This window comes from Carassius carassius, chromosome 39, assembly GCF_963082965.1.
Source record: "Carassius carassius chromosome 39, fCarCar2.1, whole genome shotgun sequence".
NCBI classification, from domain to species: Eukaryota; Metazoa; Chordata; class Actinopteri; order Cypriniformes; family Cyprinidae; genus Carassius; species Carassius carassius.
In genome coordinates this window covers 4,547,613-4,569,518 of record NC_081793.1, presented here as the reverse complement: position 1 = coordinate 4,569,518, position 21,906 = coordinate 4,547,613, and the positions used below count along the sequence as shown (strand labels likewise).

The window sequence follows — 21,906 nt, the reverse complement described above, 5'->3', positions numbered from 1 at the left end:
CTTCAAATAGTGTCTGTGCAATCAAGTCAACAATGTTGCCAGAAACTGTGTCCCAAACTAAGCAAGCCAAGGGTGACAGTTGAAAGGAACCAAAACTCCATCAGTGACAGAAAAGGAGAAAAAAAAATTATCCTCTGGCCAAACGATTAAGTCTTTTGTTTTATTTAACTGTCAGCAGGGTGAATGGTACTTAAAAATTGTGCTTTTATAGTAGCCAATGTAACTATAAGATCGACACATTACATTTACATTATACTAAAAAGTCAGATGACCCATTTTACACTTTATTATAAGTTTGGCTCATGAATTTTATTTACATTCGCTCAGTCGATCACAGATTGCCTGGAAGGTGAGATCTTTATTGCTAAATTTATGTGGCTTGCACTGGAGAAGTAGTCGAATAGCATATGCAAGGCCACATATGTGACTGTTCCTGTGGTTTTTGCAGGTTTTTAGATGGGAAGTTATTGGACATCAATAAGGAGTTCCAGCCCTATCTAGGTCGTGGAGGACGCATTCTGGAGATCCGCACACCAGATGTGGTGGAGAGTGTGAAGAAGGCGGTTCAGTCTGTTGGATACACCGAAGGAGCCCTGCTGGCCCTGGCCGTCATCATCATCATGTGCTGTATCCCAGCCATCCTCATCGTCATCATCACGTACCAACAGTGAGTCTCACCACCATAGTCCAGTGTATCCCAAACCTTTTTTTAATTACTTATTTTTATTAGTATTATTTTCTTTTTTATTTTATTTTTTTGCTTGACCTACTCCTATCATCATTCATTCATTCAAATGATTTGTTCAAAACAGCTGATCCATTTAGAAAAAAAAAAGCAATCAGCTATCTTCATTTAAGAATAATTGTCTAAAATCACTCAGTATTAACCTGTTGTTTGTTGAACTGTTTTATAGAATCAATACAACATTTGCGATCACTCTAACACACTGATATTCATGAAGACAGCATTCTTGCTTGTGTAATATTGCTATATCATTTCATATTAAAATATAAAAACAAAAACCCATACAGGGATATATTTAGTTTTTAGCTACAGACACAATAATGTCAGCTGGCACATTGTTAAAACAACAATCACGATATTATCGTAGATGATAAATTTTGCACACCCTTAAGATTTAGCAAAATTTGCCATTAACAGATTCTTCTGTTGTGATTCTTTGCATAGTTAGTTTTTAACAGAAATGTTATGTCATAGTGTTTCTTTCATGCCCTGTGTGGGATCAGGTTGAATCACTGGAAAGATTACCCAGACTGCAGACTTCTCCAATTAGCAACCAAATAAATAAATGTAAAGTTCATTAAGGTTGAAACATCCTGTTAAGCAGACAGCTTCCCTCTGCTGGGATTTCAGTGGAACATACACACATTCTTTCTTTTCACATTGGTAACGCCTTTGAGATTTGTCTGGTCTTGTGTTTATTCAACGTGAAAATTTATAATCAAGGCCATGAGGTAAATAAAACTGTCAAGGCCGAGTTTTAAATGTGGTTCCAGCTAAGCTATTGCCATATGGCAAACCCATAGACTGTATAAAAACATGGAAGTAGTGTCTGTGACGTCACCCGTAGACTCCTGAAGTGTGTTATTGAAGCCTAAAGTCTGTAGAGCGGGCCGTCGCCATCTTGGCAGCGCGTCACCGCGCGACTCTCCCGGATAATCAAAAATGGGCAAAAAGGTGGGAGCTAGTTGCTGAAGCCACACCCACCTAGCACGACGGCAGTGTCAGCAGTGGCAATCCACCTGTCACTCAAGTGGCAACGCCCTTAATTATGCAGAACTTTAAGTCTTAATTTAATTAAAAAAATTCACCCCCCTCACAGTTGTCATGAAGGGCAAAATTAGCTATTTAGACCAAAATCATTTTTTGCACCAGGCTGTAAACATGTTTTTTCCTGCTGTAAAGTTGGGCATTTTAACATGGGGAGTCTATGGGACTGACTCCCTTTTGCAGCCAGCCTCAAGCGGCCAGTCGATGAATTGCAGTTTTAGTCACTTCCTTATTGGCCTCACGAGAGAGAGCGGGAGGTTGCCACTCGGGCAAACCAGACAATCATAATTCAGGAATATAATAACATAATCTGTGAGTATATATATAGAGCCATGGCCAGAAGTTTTGAGAATGACACAAATATTTGTATATTATATTATATAAATATTTTCACAAAGTCTGCTGCTACAGTGTTTTTAGATCTTGTTGTCATATGTCATACTATGGTATACTGAAGTGTAATAAAAATAAATTCATAAGTGTCAAGGGCTTTTATTGACAATTAAAATAAGTTTATGCAAAGACTCAAAAGTATTTGCAGTGTTGACCTTTCTTTTTCAAGACCTCTGCAATTTGCCCTGTCAAGCTGTCAATCAGCTTCTGGGCCACATCCTGACTGATGGCAGCCCATTCTTGCATAATCAATTCTTGGAGTTTGTCAGAATTTGTGGGGTTTTATTTGTCCACCTGCCTCTTGAGGATTGACTACAAGTTCTCAATAGAATTAAGGTCTGAGGAGTTTCCTGGCCATGTACCCAAACTTTTGATGTTTTGTTACCAGAGCCACTTAGTTATCATTTTTGCCTTATGTTTTGCCTATATTAAAGGCATCACCAAACTGTTCTTGGATATTTATGAGAGGTTGCTCTCGAAGAATGTTTTTGTACCATTCTTTATTCATGGCTGTGTTCAAAATTGTGAGCCCACTCCCTTGGCTGAGAAGCAACCCCACACATGAATGGTCTCAGGGTGCTTTACTATTGGCATGACATAGGACTGATGGTAGCATTCACCTTTTCTTCTCCTGACAAGCTTAATTCCGAATGCCCCAAACAATCAGAAAGGGGATTCATCAGAGAAAATGAGTTTACCCCAGCCCTCAGCAATTCAATCCCTGTACCTTTTGAAGAATATCAGTCTGTCCCTGATGTTTTTCCTGGAGAGAAGTGGGTTCTTTGATGCCTTTCTTGACACCAGGCCATCCTCCAAAAGTCTTTACCTCAATGTACCTGCAGATGCTCTCACACCCGCCTGCTGCTATTTCTGAGCAAGCTCTGCACTGGTGGTGCCCCGATCCTGCATCTGAATTAACTTTAGGAGACGGTCCTGACACTTGCTGGACTTTCTGGGGTGCCCTGAAGCCTTCTTCACAGCAATTGATCCTCTCCCTAAGTTCCCCAAGCATTATACTTGCCTGTGAATTCATTTTTGTGCAAAGCAATGATAACTGCACATGTTTCCTTGCAGGTAACCACAGTTAACAGAGGAAGAACAACGATTTCAAGCACCACCTTCCTTTTGAAGCTTCCAGTCTGGTATTCTTTCTCAATCAGCATGACTAGCCTTGTCCTCATCAACACTCATGCTAATGAGAGAATCACTGACATGATGTCAGCTGATCCATTTGTGGCAAGGCTGTAATACAGTGGAAATGTTTTTGGGATTAAGTTCATTTTAATGATGAAGAGGGACTTTGCAATTAGTTGCAATTCATCTGATCACTGATCACTCTTCTGGAGTATATGCAAATTGCCATCATAAAAACTGAGGCAGGAGACTTTGTGAAAATGTATATTTGTGCCATTCTCAAAACCTTTGGCCACGGCTCTATGTATACATATACATATATTGCTGTTATTTATTTTGTAAGTGCTGTCCATGTTGTTATATATTAGTCATCGTCTAATATATTTTTTCTTTCTTTTTTTTTACAATGCACCAACTTCAGATTCAAAGAGTAAGTATCATATTGCATGTGTAATGATATGTTGGTTATATATCTCAACCATTTCCCTCTCTCAAGTATTATTTAATTCAGTGGTTCTCTGATGGTTTGGCTTCAAGGCCCAGATTTTACATTGGTTATCAAATAGCAACCCAACACTACTTAAATGGCTTGTTGTACAAAAGTTAATGATACAACAATGAAAATCAACAATAGTCATATTAACATAAAAAAATTATAATTGACTTGTTATTACAGATTGAGTGTTTGATAAAAGTCTCTTGAATTTGAATGATTATGCTTTGAACAGCCAATAATTTTTCAGCACAAAATACGTTGTCAGCACTAATGATGTATTTCCTCGTTGTTAGTAGGCTATTGTCTTGGACTTTTTGTATACTTTTGTTTGTTAACCTGTCCATGTTGGCATATTTTAAAATATGACTAGCATCTATCAAGTGACAGATCAATTTGAGCCATTTGATTTGACATGCATGCACTGGTGTCAACAACAAAAAATATGAGAAGCAGTTTCCCCCTTTTAGAAATCCCTCTTTATTGTGCACTCGTGACTATGAAAGATTGTATGGTTAGTTGGATATCATTATTATTCCATTTTATTCATAGCATTTTTTCTAGCTGTTTGCATCCCACCAGTTGAGAACCACTGATCTAATTCGTTGTATCTGAGAAAATTCTAAATCTAAATGTCTACAGCTAAATGTCCAGGGAAAGATAAAGGCTTGTTGATTTCCAAGGTCCAGAACAAAAGTGCTACGAACATAGCTTGTGTACAGAATAGCTTTTGTTCCCTAAGCTGTTAGATCCCCCAAGGATATAAAGTTGATTCCAACATCCTTGTAAAATTGCACTTTGAAAGAAAAGATCAAAGATGAATTATTTAAAAGCATTAGAATAATTTCTTTAAGGACAGCATGCTATGGAATTACAAACTCAAATCACTTCACAGGCACTCATTACATAAACATAACCATCACACTCTCAACTATTACCTAAGTATGCTATACATAAAATAAATAAAATTTTAAAAAAGATGTTCTATTTTTTCAAAATTCAGATTCAGTAAACATAGTTCTTGTACCCCAAATTAGGTTTTTGATCTATGAGTGCATTTATAATTTATGAATCTTTAATAATATAAGATATTGCTTTTATTTTGCTCCACTTGTTGACTTCATCATCTAAAGACGGCAGGCAGAGTGTGCAAAAGCAGCAAGGATCCAAATGGTGCTTCCCACTGGCAAATCCGGAGGAGCTGCCACCAACAATCTGTATGAAGAACTCGGCGACAGCACCATGTAAGTTTTATATATTCTGCACTTTATACAGTTCTTGTCAATGTCTTCAAGCACTGACTGATGCAGAATGTTGATACATATTGGGTTTTACAAGTTACAATTACTTAAATTAAAATTGCATTTGTTGCATTGCATTAGATACAATTTCATTATTTTTTTACTATACAAATCTAGAGCCTTCCATATACTCCTAGTGGTGTGGAAGGATAAGTAAAAATAATAATAATAATAATTAATTAATTCCTAGACAGCTTTGGTGCATTTAGTGGAAGTTGTGACCTAGTGGTTAGAGAGTTTGACTCCTAATCCTAGGGTAGTGGATTCAAGTCTCGGGCCGGCAATACCATGACTGAGGTGCCCTTGAGCAAGGCACTGAACCCCCAACTGCTCCCCGGGAGCCGCAGCATAAATGGCTGTCTACTGCACACTGCTCCGGGTGTGTGTATTCACCGCTGTGTGTGTGGACTTTGGATGGGTTAAATGCAGAGCACAAATTCTGAGTATGGGTCACCATACTTGCTGTATGTTACTTCACTCACTTAATTAGTTTATGTGAGTATTTTCTACCCTCTTTCTGATCGTTAACTTAAACTAGCTTATTTTCCACTACAATTTTGATTTTATCATGATGATCTTTAACAACAGGTTCTCTTTTATTATGACTGAACAGGCCATGTGTTATGACTGAACAAGTTTTCAACATTGAAGTTTAAATGTGGACCATAACATGGAAGTATATTGAGCCCCAAATTTTTGTGATGATACATCTTAATTCAAAAACATCAAGTAAAGTTTTTCATTATTAGACCTCTTAGACCGCTATCTTGCTAATTTCACTCATATAATTTGTTTTTTTTCCCTTGTCTCTCTTTCTCATTTCTTGGATATCAGATCTAAGTAAGTAGGCAGTCATCTGTGTATCAACTAGTAGACAAAGTAGTTTTAATTAGACAATATACTGTAAGTAAGTTATAGTTGTATTTGTGATGGATTCTCAGAGAGATGTTGAATATATTTTCCTTCCAATTGTGTAGCACTGTTATCTTGATCAGTATTGATATTTGCTTGGAACTGTGTTAGCAGCCTTCAGTGAAATCTTGTTTTGGGTGTTTGCCTTGGATTTGGTTAGCTCTTTGCTTCTAGTACAGTAGTCAATCCAAGCAGTTGTTATTCGTAGTTGGCTTCTCTCCTACTTCCCTGTCTTTGTTGCTGTTCACATCCTCTGTTAAGTCGATCTTTGTCTCTTTTTGCGGTTTATGCTGAAAGCAGGACTAAGAGGTGTGTTCTGAAGGATGGCGATCGTCAGCGTCTCATTGGCTCATTTGCCTCCCGTGCCATCACTGCTCACAAGCTGTCCACCGCTAATGGGGTCCTGCTCAACAACTTGCCTAAGTCGGAAAGCAACATCACCTTTCTTTCAGATGAGAATCCTCTTACTACAACCAACCCTCTGTACCATGATGATGGCACCTTTAGCAGCCCTGAGAACCAAAATCAGAGGTATCACCTTGGCACATATTCACCCAACATGAGAGGTCTAAGAAGATCCATCCTGCGCTTCCCATCTGCAGGCTCAGGTCATGCCTGGACTTTACCCTCTAGGTTACACAAGTGGGAGAACAATAATGCCCTACGGAGTAGGAGGGTGGTGATGGATCCAGATCAGTGGGAGCTGCAGCTGCTGAATTCCGACCTTAAGGACAGTAAGGAGATGATTGATGGGTTTGATGGGTTTGTGGATGAAGATCAAGAGCCCAAATTGACAGTAAAAGAGCAGGCACGGCAGTTTGAGCAGCAGGCCTTTCAGGATATGATGCAGAAGCAAGGCCAGGACTCACGTGGGTCACTCTCTTCTGAAATTATTCTCTCTGTTTTTGAGACCCCGCAGTCTTCAGTCATGGGGCATAACAGCAGACCCCCATCAATAATAATTACCCAGAGTGATGGAACACCTCCACCCAGTCACAAGCCAACCCCGCCAGTGCTGCGGAAGTACAGCAGAATGACTACCTATCCTGATGTGGAGTCTTACGAGGTCAATGTGGAGATCATCCCAGACCCACCAGATGTACCTGCTCCACCACCCCCACCGCCTCCACCTCCGTCTAGTCCCCCACCACCTCCACCTCCCTCCAGTTCCCCACCTCAATCCACTTCTTTTCCTCCATCACCACCAGATCCTCCCCATCCAGCCCCTCCTCCTCCTCCCCCCCTTCCCTTATCACCAGACCTTTCCTGTTCCATGCCTCATTCTCCATTTGTCCTTCCTCCTCTTCCCTTGGTCACATCCCTCCGACCAGTGTCCATACGCCCCACACCACTTCCACCGCCATCCGAGCCAGAGCCTCCAAAGAGGGAACTCAAAGGGATCCTTAAGAACATCCAGAACATAGCAGACATAGAGAAATCCATTGCCAACATGTACAGTCAAATAGACAAAAAGCAGCGCCCGCCAAAGATTGTCCCCAAAACACAAGTGTCGGTTGAACCAGAGGCTGGTTTGTCAGATGCGAAGCCTGTACAGGAAAAACCATCACAAGAGACCAATCCAAACATGAACTCACTAGTGGAGGAGCTGGAGAAACGCTTTCCTTCTCAGTCCACTATCCTGTGACACTCTCTTTGTCCATGTTGCTTTTAGAGGTGGTTCACACAGGATGCATTCTAGCATTACAGCATTTTAACAGAGCACAGCAGAACTAACAATAGACAAGGCATTCTTGTTGCTCAAACAGTAGAGTATGGTGCAAGAAACACCAGCACGAGCATATGTCCTGTGTGAACGTCTTACTGTGTAACAAAATCAAGTGTTTGTGCTTTTACAGTTTTTGTATTTTTAATCCATTTTGTGAGAGTGTTTTATTATTTAGTTGAGATAAACCATTCATACAAACATTTTATTTTATTCCTTCAACCTGTTTTAGTACACAACACTATTACTTACTCATAGAAATTATACTGTTTATATGCTCTAATGTTGGACTGTATGTTACTGTCACTGGATGGGATAAATGTCGTCTATAAAGCTTTTCTCTGAGGTACACTGCATGCGCTCACCTCTAATTTTTCTTTCTTTTCTTATTTTTCCCTTTTTTGTTAATTGTTTTATTACAGCCTCTGTGACCACATTTACACTGTCTACCAGTTTTCACCATTTATTAATTCAGACTAAATTACTAAAAATATCATATCTGTGCATTATGTCTCACTAGATGCATCAAGAGTGCTGTGTAGCTCAAAAACAGTCAAGCCATTGCTTTGATTTTACATGAAAGAGGGTTTTGAGAAAATACTATTTTTAATGCAAAAGTGTCAAAATGCTGCACATCAAAACCTGTTGGTCTTCATTGTCTGAACCCTGTATCACTACGATCAATTAATTTTTTTTAAGTACAGCTGTTATAGGCATTTTATCTCTCTCAGTGCAAGAATTCACATTGAACTGTTTTTGCTAGGTTTGCAAATTGTCTGTGCTAGAAAGGACCAAAAAAGCACTGAAGAGAAACAAGTTTGTTCTAATGTTAAATGGCTCTTTGGTACATGACTCTGCACACATTAGGAGGTTTTAAGATGCAACTCAGTCGTCAAGTTGCTTGTAATTACCGGCTAAATCAATTTAGTCCAAGTGTGTTTGTGTGTGTGAGAGAGAGCTTGTCTGATTGGCAACATGTCCTCAACTTACTCTTTTAAAAAGAAACGCTGCATTCAATTCAGAAAATGTCCTCCTAATCTTGGCTTTAATTGTTATGAATCTTATGGATAGATACCGCAACATTACATCTGATTATTGTCGACCCGCAGCAGTACACATCTATACCATATTGTTTTGTGCTGTAGCTTATTCAAAAGTGTCTCAATCACCTGAAAATGGACCATGTTCTGTTTCTGTAATAACTGCACCTTCTATTTACAGTGGGGTAGCACTGTATTAACATAACGCCGATATTATGGTTATAGGCTTTGTTTTAAATCTCTTAACCCTAAAAGCAATGAATTCAGCCCCTTAATATAGACTCTATTTAAACTTTGTTTTTAAGATCACCTCAGTGTTGTGTGTGCTATATTTTTGGTGTTATTAAAAAATCTATCATTTACAATCAATGTGCAGTATTCACAAACCATGTCATTGCAATATTTGCCATTTGAATTCCTATATTGTCTTTACACTTAATTTTGGATAATATTTAAAACTTTTTACTTTACTATCATTCAAACACTGTTTTTACTTTCAACATTTCTTTGCAAGATAGCCCAAATCATGCTATACTTTCCCATCTCATATCATGATTTGTGTTTCTAAACTGTAGCGCCATGTTCCATTAGGACTAGAATTGCCATAATTCGATATTTACAGTGTTAGGAAACAAACAAACAAACAAACATCTTTATGGCAATCAGAGGGGAGATGGAACCTCTCTGTGCTTTAAAATTAGCACAGTCAAACAAGATCCATCTGTCACTAATACTGTCTGTTTAGTCAACATTTCAAACACTGGCAAAGCAGATGGCAAAAGTCAAAAGTGCAGTGCAGAAAAGAATGCATGTCTAAAACTAGTGCACAAATGAATTCAGTTTGTTTGATTACAAAAAGAATAAGGTGATAACATGTTTAATCAAATATTTCTGTTATTAATCTTCATAATGTAACTGTGATTTGCAGCTCTATTTAAAACACTTTCTAACATTTTAACTACTAATTATTTGTAATATTAATGATTAATCCATTACTTTTTGTATATTTACTTCTATGTTACGAAAGGGCGTTTTTTATATTTATTTCTATTTTACGAAAACAATGGTAGCATTTTTGCTTACGTAATACCTTCCTTTATATGTTTTCAGTGGTGGTATTGGTTGCCATTCATTTTAACTAACATACTTCACGTACAATATAGCAGGCTAGCTAATGGTAAATTATTTTTAATCTATAATTATTTTGTGCGACCTTGCAGGTAATTTAGAAAGATGATCAAATAATTAATATAGCATAGTAGGTTTAATTTAGCCTTTTGGCAAGTTTCCTTTTGGGGAAAAAAGATGGAAATGCTACTGCAGTTGTACCTTGACCTTGTTATAACTATATAACATAATTAGTATTTCACTACATAGTTTAATTATAATTATATATCATGTAATATATCATATTTCATTCATGGAATGACACATCATTACACTTGCAAACACACTCACAGAGAGAAAAGTCAACAAAATAAAAGTCCCTTGAAAGTCGCATATTATCGTTAAGAGATAAATCTTCATTTGAATCCCTCATTATGCCCACGTAATTTGCTCTTGCTGATCTGCTGCCTGGAGAGAATTTTAATTCTCTACGCTTTCAATGAAATGGTCCCGGTACTTAGGAAATGCTGGCCCGTCTCCATATAATCTCTGTATACCCCTAACACATACCTGATAAACTGTAATCAAATGTGGTTGTTGTTGTCTTTTTTTTTTAGGTTGTCTTTGCATGCCAAGCATTGTCACACATAACAATGTCTAATGTCATTAGAGGCTTGAGGGTTTTAACATTTATCTGAGTGATAAACAGTGTGCCACTTGTCCTTGCCACGAAACAGTGCCTAGTTTTTCTCCTCTGTGGGCATGTCATTGTCTTATTGTCTGCTTTGAATCAGTGGCGTTAACACAGATTCATCATGCCATGAGGCCTTTGAGCTTCACTGTCATTTAGTCTTTGCCACGGACTCCTAAACCAATGTCCTCTAAACTAAAATCCCATAGTTAAAAATAATATACATAAATTAAAAATTAAATAAATAAAGGAATCATTTGCCGAAAAATAAATAAAAACATGCTGAAAATGTACTCACCATCCAATATGCAATTAAGATCGTTTCTTCATAGGAACCGATTTGGAGAAATTTACCTTTTCACCAATGCTTACCAATGGATCCTCTGCAGTGGGTGCCGTCAGAATGAGAGTACAAACAGCTGATAAAAACATCACAATAATCCAATTAACATATTGCAAAGACAAAAGATCTGTGTCCTTTATTCATAATATTGTTTTGTCCAGTGAAAAGGTAATCTCGTTTGAATCAGAAGAGAAATATGCAAAGATCAAGCACCAATTACAAGCAAAAACAGTCCAAAACAGTCCTAAACAAATATGTCTTGTGGACTATTGTCATGTTATTATCAGCTTTTTGCACTCTCATTCTGACGGCACCCATTCACTGCAGAGGATCCATTGGTGAGCACGTTTTTGGGTGAATTATACTCATAGTAAGTTATGCTTCCCATGTCAGACTTCTGTATATCTGCATATTTATCAACACATGCACGTTCCGTTCTTCACAGTTCTGTATTATTTATCAGTTTGAGTGTACTTTGTACAGGCTCAGCAAGTTTTGCAAAAACGTAATGGACATTGTCTTCGAAACGTCATCTCAAGGAAATGCTGTTTCATCTCATGCTTTTAAATCTGCTAAACATTTAAATACTTTGTCATATCTGACAGTCCAGTTTGAGATAAATAATTAAAACATTTTCTACATGTGAAATAGCCAGGTTTTATTGTAATGATCTTACTTTATTTCCGTGCTGTTATCTCTTCACAGGAGAGGCTACGGGCAGCAGGAGGTATGTATTTTGTTTTTCTTTGGAATTGCATCGTTTGAATGATGTCTCATCTTGAGAAAGTTTTATTGGCCATCATTTTTATCAGTTGATGTTATTTGATAAGGAAAGTGACGAGAGAGGAAATAAGTATTTGTCAAGATCCCATCTTTAAAATTGCTGAAGCCTAGGTCTGTCAGTTTGGAGAATGACTCGCTGATTACATTTCTTAAATAGTTTTGTTCTTTGGAAGTTTGATTTTATGAATTCCAAAGTGTTTAAATAAAGCCATAAGCACAGCACTCTGAGTGGCTTATTGGTTTTATAAAACAGTAGCAACAGCAATATGATCAAGAAATAGTTGCATTTAAATAAAGTTCATTTTAAACGGCTCTCTGGAATCCTTGATTCTAATTGGTCAATCACAGAATACTGTGGTTAAGTATTTTTTTATATTGACATTAAAATGTGTAATTAACCAGTTTTCCATGTTGTTCCAGATTTTTTTAATAGCTGTGAAACAGTATTTAATGTCCATTGAATTATTTGCTAATCAAGTGTAATCTGTGCAGTCAGATCATTACCACTAAATCAACCCCTTTAGGGTAATACAAGGCAGTATTTTGTGACAATGACTGTACAAACAACATACAACTTGCCGCATTATAAAATGTGGTAACAGCTATGCATTTATTTGAAACTTTGCTTCTAAGCAGTTTATCTTATTAAATTTTAGATTAAGAACTATCCAATTATAAGATAAAACGTTTGAATGCTCTGCGATAGAATTTTACTTTTTTATGGTACATTCATATTAGATTAAATAATTTCTTCTCTGAAAACTCTGTACTATACAGTGGGGTTCTAAATTCTGACAACATTAGTTTGTGTTTTTTCTAACTGAATAGCTTTTTTTAATACTAATTGATTTATCAGCGTAACATGCTTGGAAAGCTGGATTAAAAGATTACAAGATTTATCAGAATGTGTTCTTTGAAAGTATATCTGATCTTTTGTTTTCTCAATTGTTTCTTTGATGCTGTTTCCAAAGCCCTTAAACTTTATTTCCAGGTTTAAATTCAGATTTTATTTTCAGTTGCTGATTTTTAGTGTAATCCCAGACTTGTGGATCCAACTGTATTTATTTGATATCTTCTATTATTCACTTTCACATAGATTAAAACATTGTATATTCCTCTTTTTCTCTCTGTTTCTGCACTGTTTCTCTGCTGAATGCTGTTCAGCAACAGCAGTTGCTTCGGCCCTCTCTCTTGAGACCAGAGGTAGAGAATCTCAAATTTTATACTCGCAGCAACTTTCTCTTGCGCTGAACATGTTGTAGTACATATTTGAATGAACATGAATGTGTAGGCAAAATACCGTAATAACAATTTTGTTTTATGGCCACATAGCTTTGAAATGAATAAATACAGAAATGTATTTTTCCCCCTTTGAAATGGGCAGCAATTTCGTCTGATTTCTCTTAGGATTTTTGCCTAAAACAGTGTGCTCTTTGCCTTATAACTCTTTGTTCTGCTGACAGGAACTCTCTATGGAGTCTGGTATCGACCCGGGACAGGACTATTATACACAGGATTACTATAATTATGACCATGGGTGAGTGTGCATTCATTAGTCGAAATGGCAGCTGGCCCAAATCAAATTTTGTCAGCTATGTGTTGGACCAGCTGCATTTAATCATTTTGTAAGATTTCTAGGACTATTTTATATGGTATTCAGATGGTGAATCTCGTCTAATTTTCTCTAAACATTGTGGGCCACCTGTTTGTGTCTTTTTGAATGTAATAGCAATAAATATTTATTGATGCTTGTGCAAGGTGAGCTGTCCATATGGAACCCAATCCAGAAAAAAAAAAGAAATAGGTATTAAAAATCAATGGCCCCTCGAGGGAAGTGATGGCAATCACAGACTATCAAAGCTATTTGAGCAAAACTGATTGCTGGCCAAGTTATACAGTAGGTCATACAAATGTGATGAGTAGCAGTCCCCTGCTGTATACTAAATTGGTCTTCAATGTATCCATCTATTCTCAATAAATCCAAATGAAAACCTCCATGGCTACAAGCTAGTGAGGATCAATATAATCCTGAATTTCAGCCCGTTTCCAGTTAAATTGGCCGCCAAAGCTGCATTTGGATTCATACAGCCTGCTGCTCCCCAAGAATACTCAAAGTCCTTAATGAAGGTCTGTTTTGACCTTTTCCACACAGTGTTATGGATTTGCCTTTTATTTCTCTGTTCCTGAACATTCATAAAGTTTTAGTTTTGATTTAGGGGACAGTATAGGTACAACGTTTTTGCTCATTTATTCATAAATGTTTGCATTGGTATGTGTGTGTGCGTGTGTGTGTGTGTTTGAGGTATATGCAATGATCCTGTATACTTGTCTTTTAGCTATGACTTGCCTCAGTATGGGAGTCGTCGGAAGCTGATCTCTCCAACAGGGGTGTATGATGAATATGGAGAAGTGATTATGGAAGATGACGGCAGCTACTACTACAGCCCACACGAATCCGAGGGAGAGGTATTACATTTGAATTATTTCTGTTTTCAAAATTTTACCCAATACAACATTTTGTAATTTTAGTATTTTTCAATAAAGTCAAGTTTTATATCTAAAGCAAGGATAGGCAATTCCGGTCCTGGAGGGTTCAGGATTCTCTTTCCTGCAGAGTTTTGCTCGATCCATAACTGGATATTACAGGCAGGTGTGTTTGATTGTGGATGAAGTTAAACTCTGCAGGACCAGAAAAGTGAAAGTTGGTAACCCATACTCCGAATTGGTGCTATGAGTAGTTGATAGCCATGAAACTCTATCGGCGCTGTAATTGGTTCATTCAAAATTATGTTCAGTCAGCTTTTAATTATAATTATTGTGTCCCTATTAACTTCTAATTATAATTATTGTGTGCCTATAAACCAGACACATTCCATGCTCACCACACCTGCATGCAATGTGTATCCTCTTACTAGCCCACCACCTTTTATTTTTGACCTGTGCATTTAGCCAAAACAAGTCTACTTGCTTCACAGCAGCAGCATTAGCAGGTCTAGTCTGCCAAACCCATGCTTTTCTAATTTTATCAATAATGTAGTAATAATCATGTAATGATACATGATGCAAAATGTCCAGTAAATCATTGACTTCACTTTGAAAGGTCAACAGCCAATGTGGTTAAAGTTAATGCATTTGCATGTAACATGGTAATGAGGGTAAGGTTGTGCCATAAGTGACACTTCTCTCAGACATGACATGAGTCATGTGACGTCACAAAGATGATGGGTGATCTAAATTGTTGATTTGATATTCTGAATATTAAAAATCCTGGACTAATATCATTGTAATAGGTTGTGAGACAAGGCAGAAGGCCAGCTCCCCCTCCAGGCAAGGCTCCACCACGAAGGCCCCTTAGACTTGCTTTTGGAGACCAACCTTCAAGGCTTGAGCAACACCTGCCTGGACCAGTAGAAGGCATTACACACCCGTACAGCTCAAAGGCTGAAAGTACACTCAAAGCATCTATAAAACTCAGCCAAATGTTTGACAAAAGATCCGGCCCAGTTCCAGCTCCATTCCACCTTCCATGGAAGAACAACAGAATATTTCCAATTGTAGTTCCTGAGGAGAAAGGAGGAAGTACTGATGACCCCAAAGCAATCACGATGCAACATTCAAACAGTGTGGAGAGTGGCATGGTCATTGATGGCAGCTATTTCCAGACTAAAGAAGCCATGCCTTCAGCAAAGACAAGACTTGGCAAAGTTTTAAGTCAGATGAACATCTTTAAAACATTGCAGACTCAGAAGAACTCCATGAGTAGCATTAGTGGGACTGTAGATCATGGACGTAATAGAAGCGTCCCAGTCTCTTGGTCACTCAGTGAGTCAGAGAGGGAATCGCAGAGAATCCCTGGTGATAGTGTGGAAAGTCAACAAGAAAGAGTAAGGAGCAAGGAAGACATCATTCAACAGTCTTACACTGGAAGTTCCATGTTATTCAAACCTTATCATCCATACAGACTCCAAGAGGGCGCACATATGAGTAGTTTAGACTCAGATGATGATCAAGAACAGAGTCCTGTTGATTCAGACAGGGAGAGCCAAACAAAAACTCCGCTAGATGACACTGAAATAGAGTCAAAGACAGAATCAGATTCTGAACAAGACACAGAGACTGAGAAAGAAACAGAGACAGAACAAGAGTCAGACACAGAGAGAACATCAGAGACAGAGAACGAGTCAATCTCAGAGGATGGTAGCAGTGGAAAAGAAAGTGTCAAATCGGAGGAGAGTGGAACAGTATCATCTGTCAGACCTTCTCGGTCCAGACAGAGCAGCACAACATCCCAGAAATCAGTAACGTCCACCTACAAAAGAAGGAGCTGCAGATCATCTTTAGAACCTGAAACTACATCCACCCACATGAAAGCATTAGAAGAGACCATCCTAAAGGAGAATGAGGACAATCAGGAAGAAAATGGGCAGATGGGAGAAGGTCAAAGTAAGGATCCCAGGTCTAGGTCTAAAAGCAGTACTTCTCTGGAGAGTAGACATGATTTGAATTTCCACAGCATGAGCAGATTCTCTATGACAAGCAGTAATGTAGCTAAGGCTTTAGAGACCGACAAACTCTCTCCTATAGATGAGAATGAAGAAAGGGAAATGTCTCCAGAGAGAGGTGGTAGTCCGGGTCATAGTTCAAGCTCTTCGGATGGAGCAAGAAACCTTGAAGTAGACGGGGAGGATGAGGAGTCTAATTCAGACGCAAATGAGACTGTCGGTTCCTCCTGAATTATATGCTGATTTTTTCAGTAAGACTGGCCATTGCCTTTATTTCTTGTGTTGAACTTTTTATTGGCCTTTTGAATGTCTTCCTCTGGTTGGAGTTCTTCTTATTATTTTTTTCTCACTGAGCACATCTTGGCATTTCACCTTAACCTTTGCTGAATAACATGCATGCTATTTCATCTATAGTCTTACCTTTAGAGGTCACCCTTCAAAAGTTTAGATCAGCAGTTAATATTCAGATCAAAATTAGGTTAGTTTTTGTTGTTTTAAAAAAAATCCTGTAATCCAATGGCATTTGGTCATTGAGCACATTACTTTTAATGAGCTCATGAAGGGACATTAAGTGTGAGTTTGGCTGTTTTTCTTTCTTATGACAAGCAGTGGCTGTCCGATAGGGAATCTTCTTTCATCAAACCTGCCTTATTTATAGTATTCTGTAAGAATTCTCTTGATAATTAACAAATTATAATCTTTCTGACTACCAAACCAATATTTGCCAATATATGAAAAAATAGAACAAATCAAGCAGTGCCATCTACAAACATTTATATAGTGATTATAGAGCCCTGCCATATAAATAGCAAAACAGATCTTTTTACATTACATGCATCTTTTATGCACACAATTAAGAAATCAATAAAAACAACAGTTAAATACATATCTTTAGCTGTTAATTTTTTAGAAGAATTTCTTCCACGGACAGATCACTACTGTTGTGTGCTGTGTAAAATTGAAGTCTGTTATTATGTAGTCATCTTACACAACTGTTTTCTTGTTTGTTTTCAGTATGGTAGAAAAAAGAGGATCAAGCTTATCGTAGACCGAGAATACGAGACCAGTTCAACTGGAGAAGAAAGTGCACCTGATTCACACAGGAACCGTCTATCTAATGTGAACAGCCACAGCAACATTAATGGGAGCATATACTTGGCCCAGAATGGCTCAATATTCCGGACACGACGGGTCGCATACACCAACAACATCAAGCCCAACTCTCCAGTACGACTGGGAAAGCACTTTAAGAAACTGGACAAACTTGCTGTTACACATGAAGAGCGAATTCTGTTAAACAACCCCATAATCACAGGCGCCTCAGTAGGTGAACAGAACCTCACAACCAGGCCTTCCAGTGGGTCCCTGGCCGCCAGCATTACAGGCCCAGAGAGTATAGCTTCAAAATCAAACGTGGTGAAAGGTGGGGGTGAAAGAACACAAAATGGCAATGAACAAGAGTCCACATTGGACAATCAGGAGGTGAGAGACCCTTTAGGATCACATAGTGACCGCACCCAGTCAGATGAGGAGGAGCTCTGGATGGGGCCTTGGAATAACCTGCACATTCCAATGACAAAACTGTGACTTCTGACACGCAGATACTCTTATTGTCTTAAAGAACTTGAGGGAAAAAATAATAATCTGCAGCATAAAATTATAAAATTAAATTATTTTTATTTATATTTTGAATTTGGTTAAGATGTATTGTATGCTTTCATAATCTTTTTTTGTGCTTTTTATAGTTTAAAAGGCAAAATCAAATGTCTGCTGAAGTGTATTTTTGGTAAATGGTCATCAATGAAAATAATTGTATTTAAATTATTGTGCACTTATGCACTGTACATTTGCTTAATGCCACAGTCATTTGAATGGACTTGCACCAGAGTTTAAAGTTCAATATTTTTGTGCTTTTTTTTATACCAAGTTATATCAAAAAACAAAATTATTCAGTATATGGTCACATCCTGTTATAGATACTTGTCAAACTGAATCTTTTTTGAAACTTTTGTTGCAGGTGTTTAATTTATATATATATATATATATAAGCAAGGCAAAAACTGCTCTCATTGTGCAGCCTTTGAATATATGACTGTTTCTAAGAGGCAGAGAATCAGGCACATGAAATAAACATTCCTGGTAGAAAAAACGTTTTAATTTATCCTTATTTTCATCAATATACTAAAAAGAGAAAACATCACTTTTACTGCTTGAAGTTACACCATTAACATATTTGGTTGAAACATAATATTGCAAGTTATTATATGAACATGTTTGATATTATACTGTATGTGCTTCTGCACTGCTATTCTGTGTGGATGAATCTGGTGGTGTAAACTTATTTTTTCAATGTTCTTAAATCAGAGCAGATCTGACTAGCTTCACCAAGAACACTGATAGAAAGAAGAAAGTCCTACAAGACAATATTTTATGAGCTAGTAGCACATCTGCTGCCAAAATAGCAAGACCATATTCAGTCTTTAAAGGCATGATATGTAAAATCTGGTTTGATGTACTATAATAATAATTATAGAATGGGAAACTAGAAATGAAAAATCTTCCATGTGTCTATGATAAAACGTTGATAAGAATTAACCATTACCCAAAGTCAGTTCACTGGCTGGTCATCTTGGCAAAATAACAAACACACTTCAACTTGGCAGAAGTAGAGTAACAAGGCTCGACTACATCTATATTGAATCCAACTACATGAAGGCATTTTAGTAGTCAGGATATTACACAAACATTGGATTTGCACATCTGCCAAACAACATTTTAGTGTTGTTGTTGTGCCAGGCTGGAGTTCTGTGAAAGTGAACGGTGATGAACACTGTCAAGCTTCAAAAATGACACCACAAGTTACAATAAAAGTAAGCCCATATGACTCGTGCGGTGCATTTACAATGTTTTCGGAAGTAATGTGATAGCTTTGTGTGAGAAAAAGGTACTTAAATTCCCACCTCATTTTTCCGAGCACGTGTTTTTCTCGTCTTTGCCACTAGTTGGCATAAGCGTTGTTTGTAAAATCAAACCACTATGTAATACTCCCCTGTTGCAGCAAAAGGTTTGTCCACTAGATGGCACGAGACTCATATTTGTTCAATTTAAACATCTGACACAGACTATATAACTTCTAAATATGTCTTAGTAATTTTAAATAACTGTCTTTGATTTAAGAAAGATGTCTGTTCGTGTCAGTGAACTAGCTCACTTCAGCTGGCACACATAGCGTCATGTGCCTGAATACTCGTCAGATAGTTATGAATAGCTAGAGATACAAACCTCATAAAATATGTTTTCTTTCTCTTCCATTAAACAGCCCTTGGGGGACACACTAACGTCTGAATCATAATATTAAAATTGCCAAGAGCAAGAAAATACACGATTATCTTGGGCTTGGCAAAGTAATTACACTTTAAACGATTATAGGCCTACTTGCCTGATGAGCGCATGCTAATAACGTCCTGAGCTCTTTGATCTACAGATCACGATACCAGCATTGCATTATTTCAGACAAACATCCAAAAAATGAAATAAAGTCAATAATTACAAGCTGGCGTATATGTTATTATGGGTACCTGCCCACGCGTCATGGATATTTAAGATCCGATCAGAGACAGAGAGAGCGTTTCAAAGTATTAAACTGCACGTCCTGGAGCCAGTGTAAAGTATCAGGGTGTGTGAGCATGTCTTTAAAAAGGACTAAATACATAAACACACACAATTTTTTTTTTTTTTTACCTTCACTCCACTGGACGCCATCCAAGAGCTCCCAGCCGCCAGTTTGGCCTCAGTCAGTGGTTAATGGGTTTGTGGTCATGTTTTAAATGCACTGGATATGGAGAATAAATGTGACATTCTCAGTGTCAAGCTGAAGATAGTTTTGATTGCGGTAATAATTGTGTTGATGTCTTCATTGTCTGAAAGACAGTGCTTGTGTTTTCATTGGACATGGGTGACATATATATTGTGGCCTGAAGGCCTAGCGTAGCAGGCTAATTCATGAGACTTGCAATGGGAAACCAGACATCTACTATTTTTGTGAACTTTGTATATTTGGAGCAATTTCTTGGCTAGTTTTTGGTTTCCTAAACTATATGCTAAGTGTCCTCTTCCTGTGTAATTTATATCCATACAGAGCAAGTTAGTATTTGAAAGATGTTTGTGATCATTCTGACGAAAAAAAAGAAAAAGAAAGAATCATACACGCTGCTGCACTTGTGAACACGCTGGAGAGGGGAAAAAAATTGATGGCATCCCACACGAGCATTTTATTATTTCTGAAAGGCAGGCCATATAGAAAAAATATAAGTTTGGCAGTCTGGCTCTCGTAATGAAGGGGTTGATCAGGCAAGTCTCCAGTGCAGACATTTGAAGATATGCCTTGGCCATCGTGCCACTGAAACCAGTAATACAGCATGTCACAGGAATATAGAAACGAGTAGTATTGTCCTTCATTTGCTGTCATGCGTGCTGTTTGTACCTGCACGCTTGTCAGAACTCCCACTTTGCGACGCAATTGTTGAATGGAGTTGACATGCCATAAACAAATTTATTCTTGCTGTCCATAGCCAAAATGTCATCTGTTTGTTAGTTTTTATTATTATTATTATGTAATGCATTAAACTCCATAGTCATCGGGAAGAAGGAGGCGGGAACCGGCGGACAATCAAACAATGGTTTAATAATTCAAAATAAACACAAAACAGTGCACAGCCCCTCACGGACGACTGATGTGCACAAAATAAAAACCAAACATAAAATAAAGCCCAGGCCTGGTCCTCTCTCATCCTTCACTGTCGTCGCTCCAGTTTTATATCCTTCCATCTCCTCCGTGGGCCTCGAGACCGGCGGGTCGAACAGGTGTAGTTCATCTCCAATCACTCCACCGTCCTCGCTCCCACGTCCCTCGGCCCCGCCCCACTCGCCACATACCCCCATCGCCCCTCGCAGGCCGGGGGGTACTCCTGAGACTGCGCTCTACTCCCCCACCCATCCACAACCCGTCACATATTATTATTATTATTATTTGTTTTGTACTTTTAAAATTTCACATATTAACAAATTTTTTATGTGTCTTATTTTGTTTCATCAAGTTTTCCTTTAAATTAGAAAAACTGATTTAAATTAGAAAAACCCCCCCCCCCCAAAAAAGTATATATATATATATATATATATATATATATATATATATATATATATATATATATATATATATATATATATATATATATATATATATATATATTTAAATGTAAATATTTCGACTAGCCAACAACTTTTTCCCTTATATTTTCTTTCTAAGGCATTACAAATATTTTCATTAAAATTAAAGCAGGCGATACTTTGCAGTTACAATATAATTACAAATATAAATGTGTGTATCTATATATACTACTTGAAAGAAATTTTACGTTTCTTTCTTATTATATATATATATGTAATATAATATAGTATAATATAATTTACATTTAGCCAACGCTTTTATCCAAAGCGACTTACAATTACTATATATGTCAGAGGTCGCACGCCTCTGGAGCAACTAGGGGTTAAGTGTCTTGCTCAGGGACACATTGGTGTCTCACAGTAGATTCAAACCCAAGTCTCTCACACCAAAGGCATGTGTCTTATCCACTGCGCCAACACCACCAGTGCCAACACCATAATATAATACAATATAATATAATAAATG

General features: G+C 37.6%; 1 protein-coding gene across 3 annotated transcripts in view; it reads left to right on the top strand.

Moving 5' to 3' along the window:
- Positions 1-17,886, top strand: part of LOC132121260 (protocadherin-15-like) — a 224,751-nt gene extending 206,865 nt beyond the window's left edge. The window contains exons 31-40 of one of the 3 annotated variants that reach the window (XM_059530486.1): positions 449-667; positions 4,946-5,056; positions 6,326-7,191; positions 8,861-8,879; positions 9,457-9,474; positions 11,635-11,656; positions 12,877-12,915; positions 13,176-13,249; positions 14,049-14,178; positions 17,229-17,886. In XM_059530486.1, coding sequence (XP_059386469.1) covers positions 449-667; positions 4,946-5,056; positions 6,326-7,191; positions 8,861-8,879; positions 9,457-9,474; positions 11,635-11,656; positions 12,877-12,915; positions 13,176-13,249; positions 14,049-14,178; positions 17,229-17,801 — 2,071 coding nt within the window. In that variant the 3' untranslated portion in view covers positions 17,802-17,886. The remainder of the gene's footprint in view (positions 1-448; positions 668-4,945; positions 5,057-6,325; positions 7,192-8,860; positions 8,880-9,456; positions 9,475-11,634; positions 11,657-12,876; positions 12,916-13,175; positions 13,250-14,048; positions 14,179-17,228) is intronic. The other 2 variants (XM_059530484.1, XM_059530485.1) reach the window with 2 other exon arrangements.
- The last annotated feature ends 4,020 nt before the right edge of the window (positions 17,887-21,906 follow it).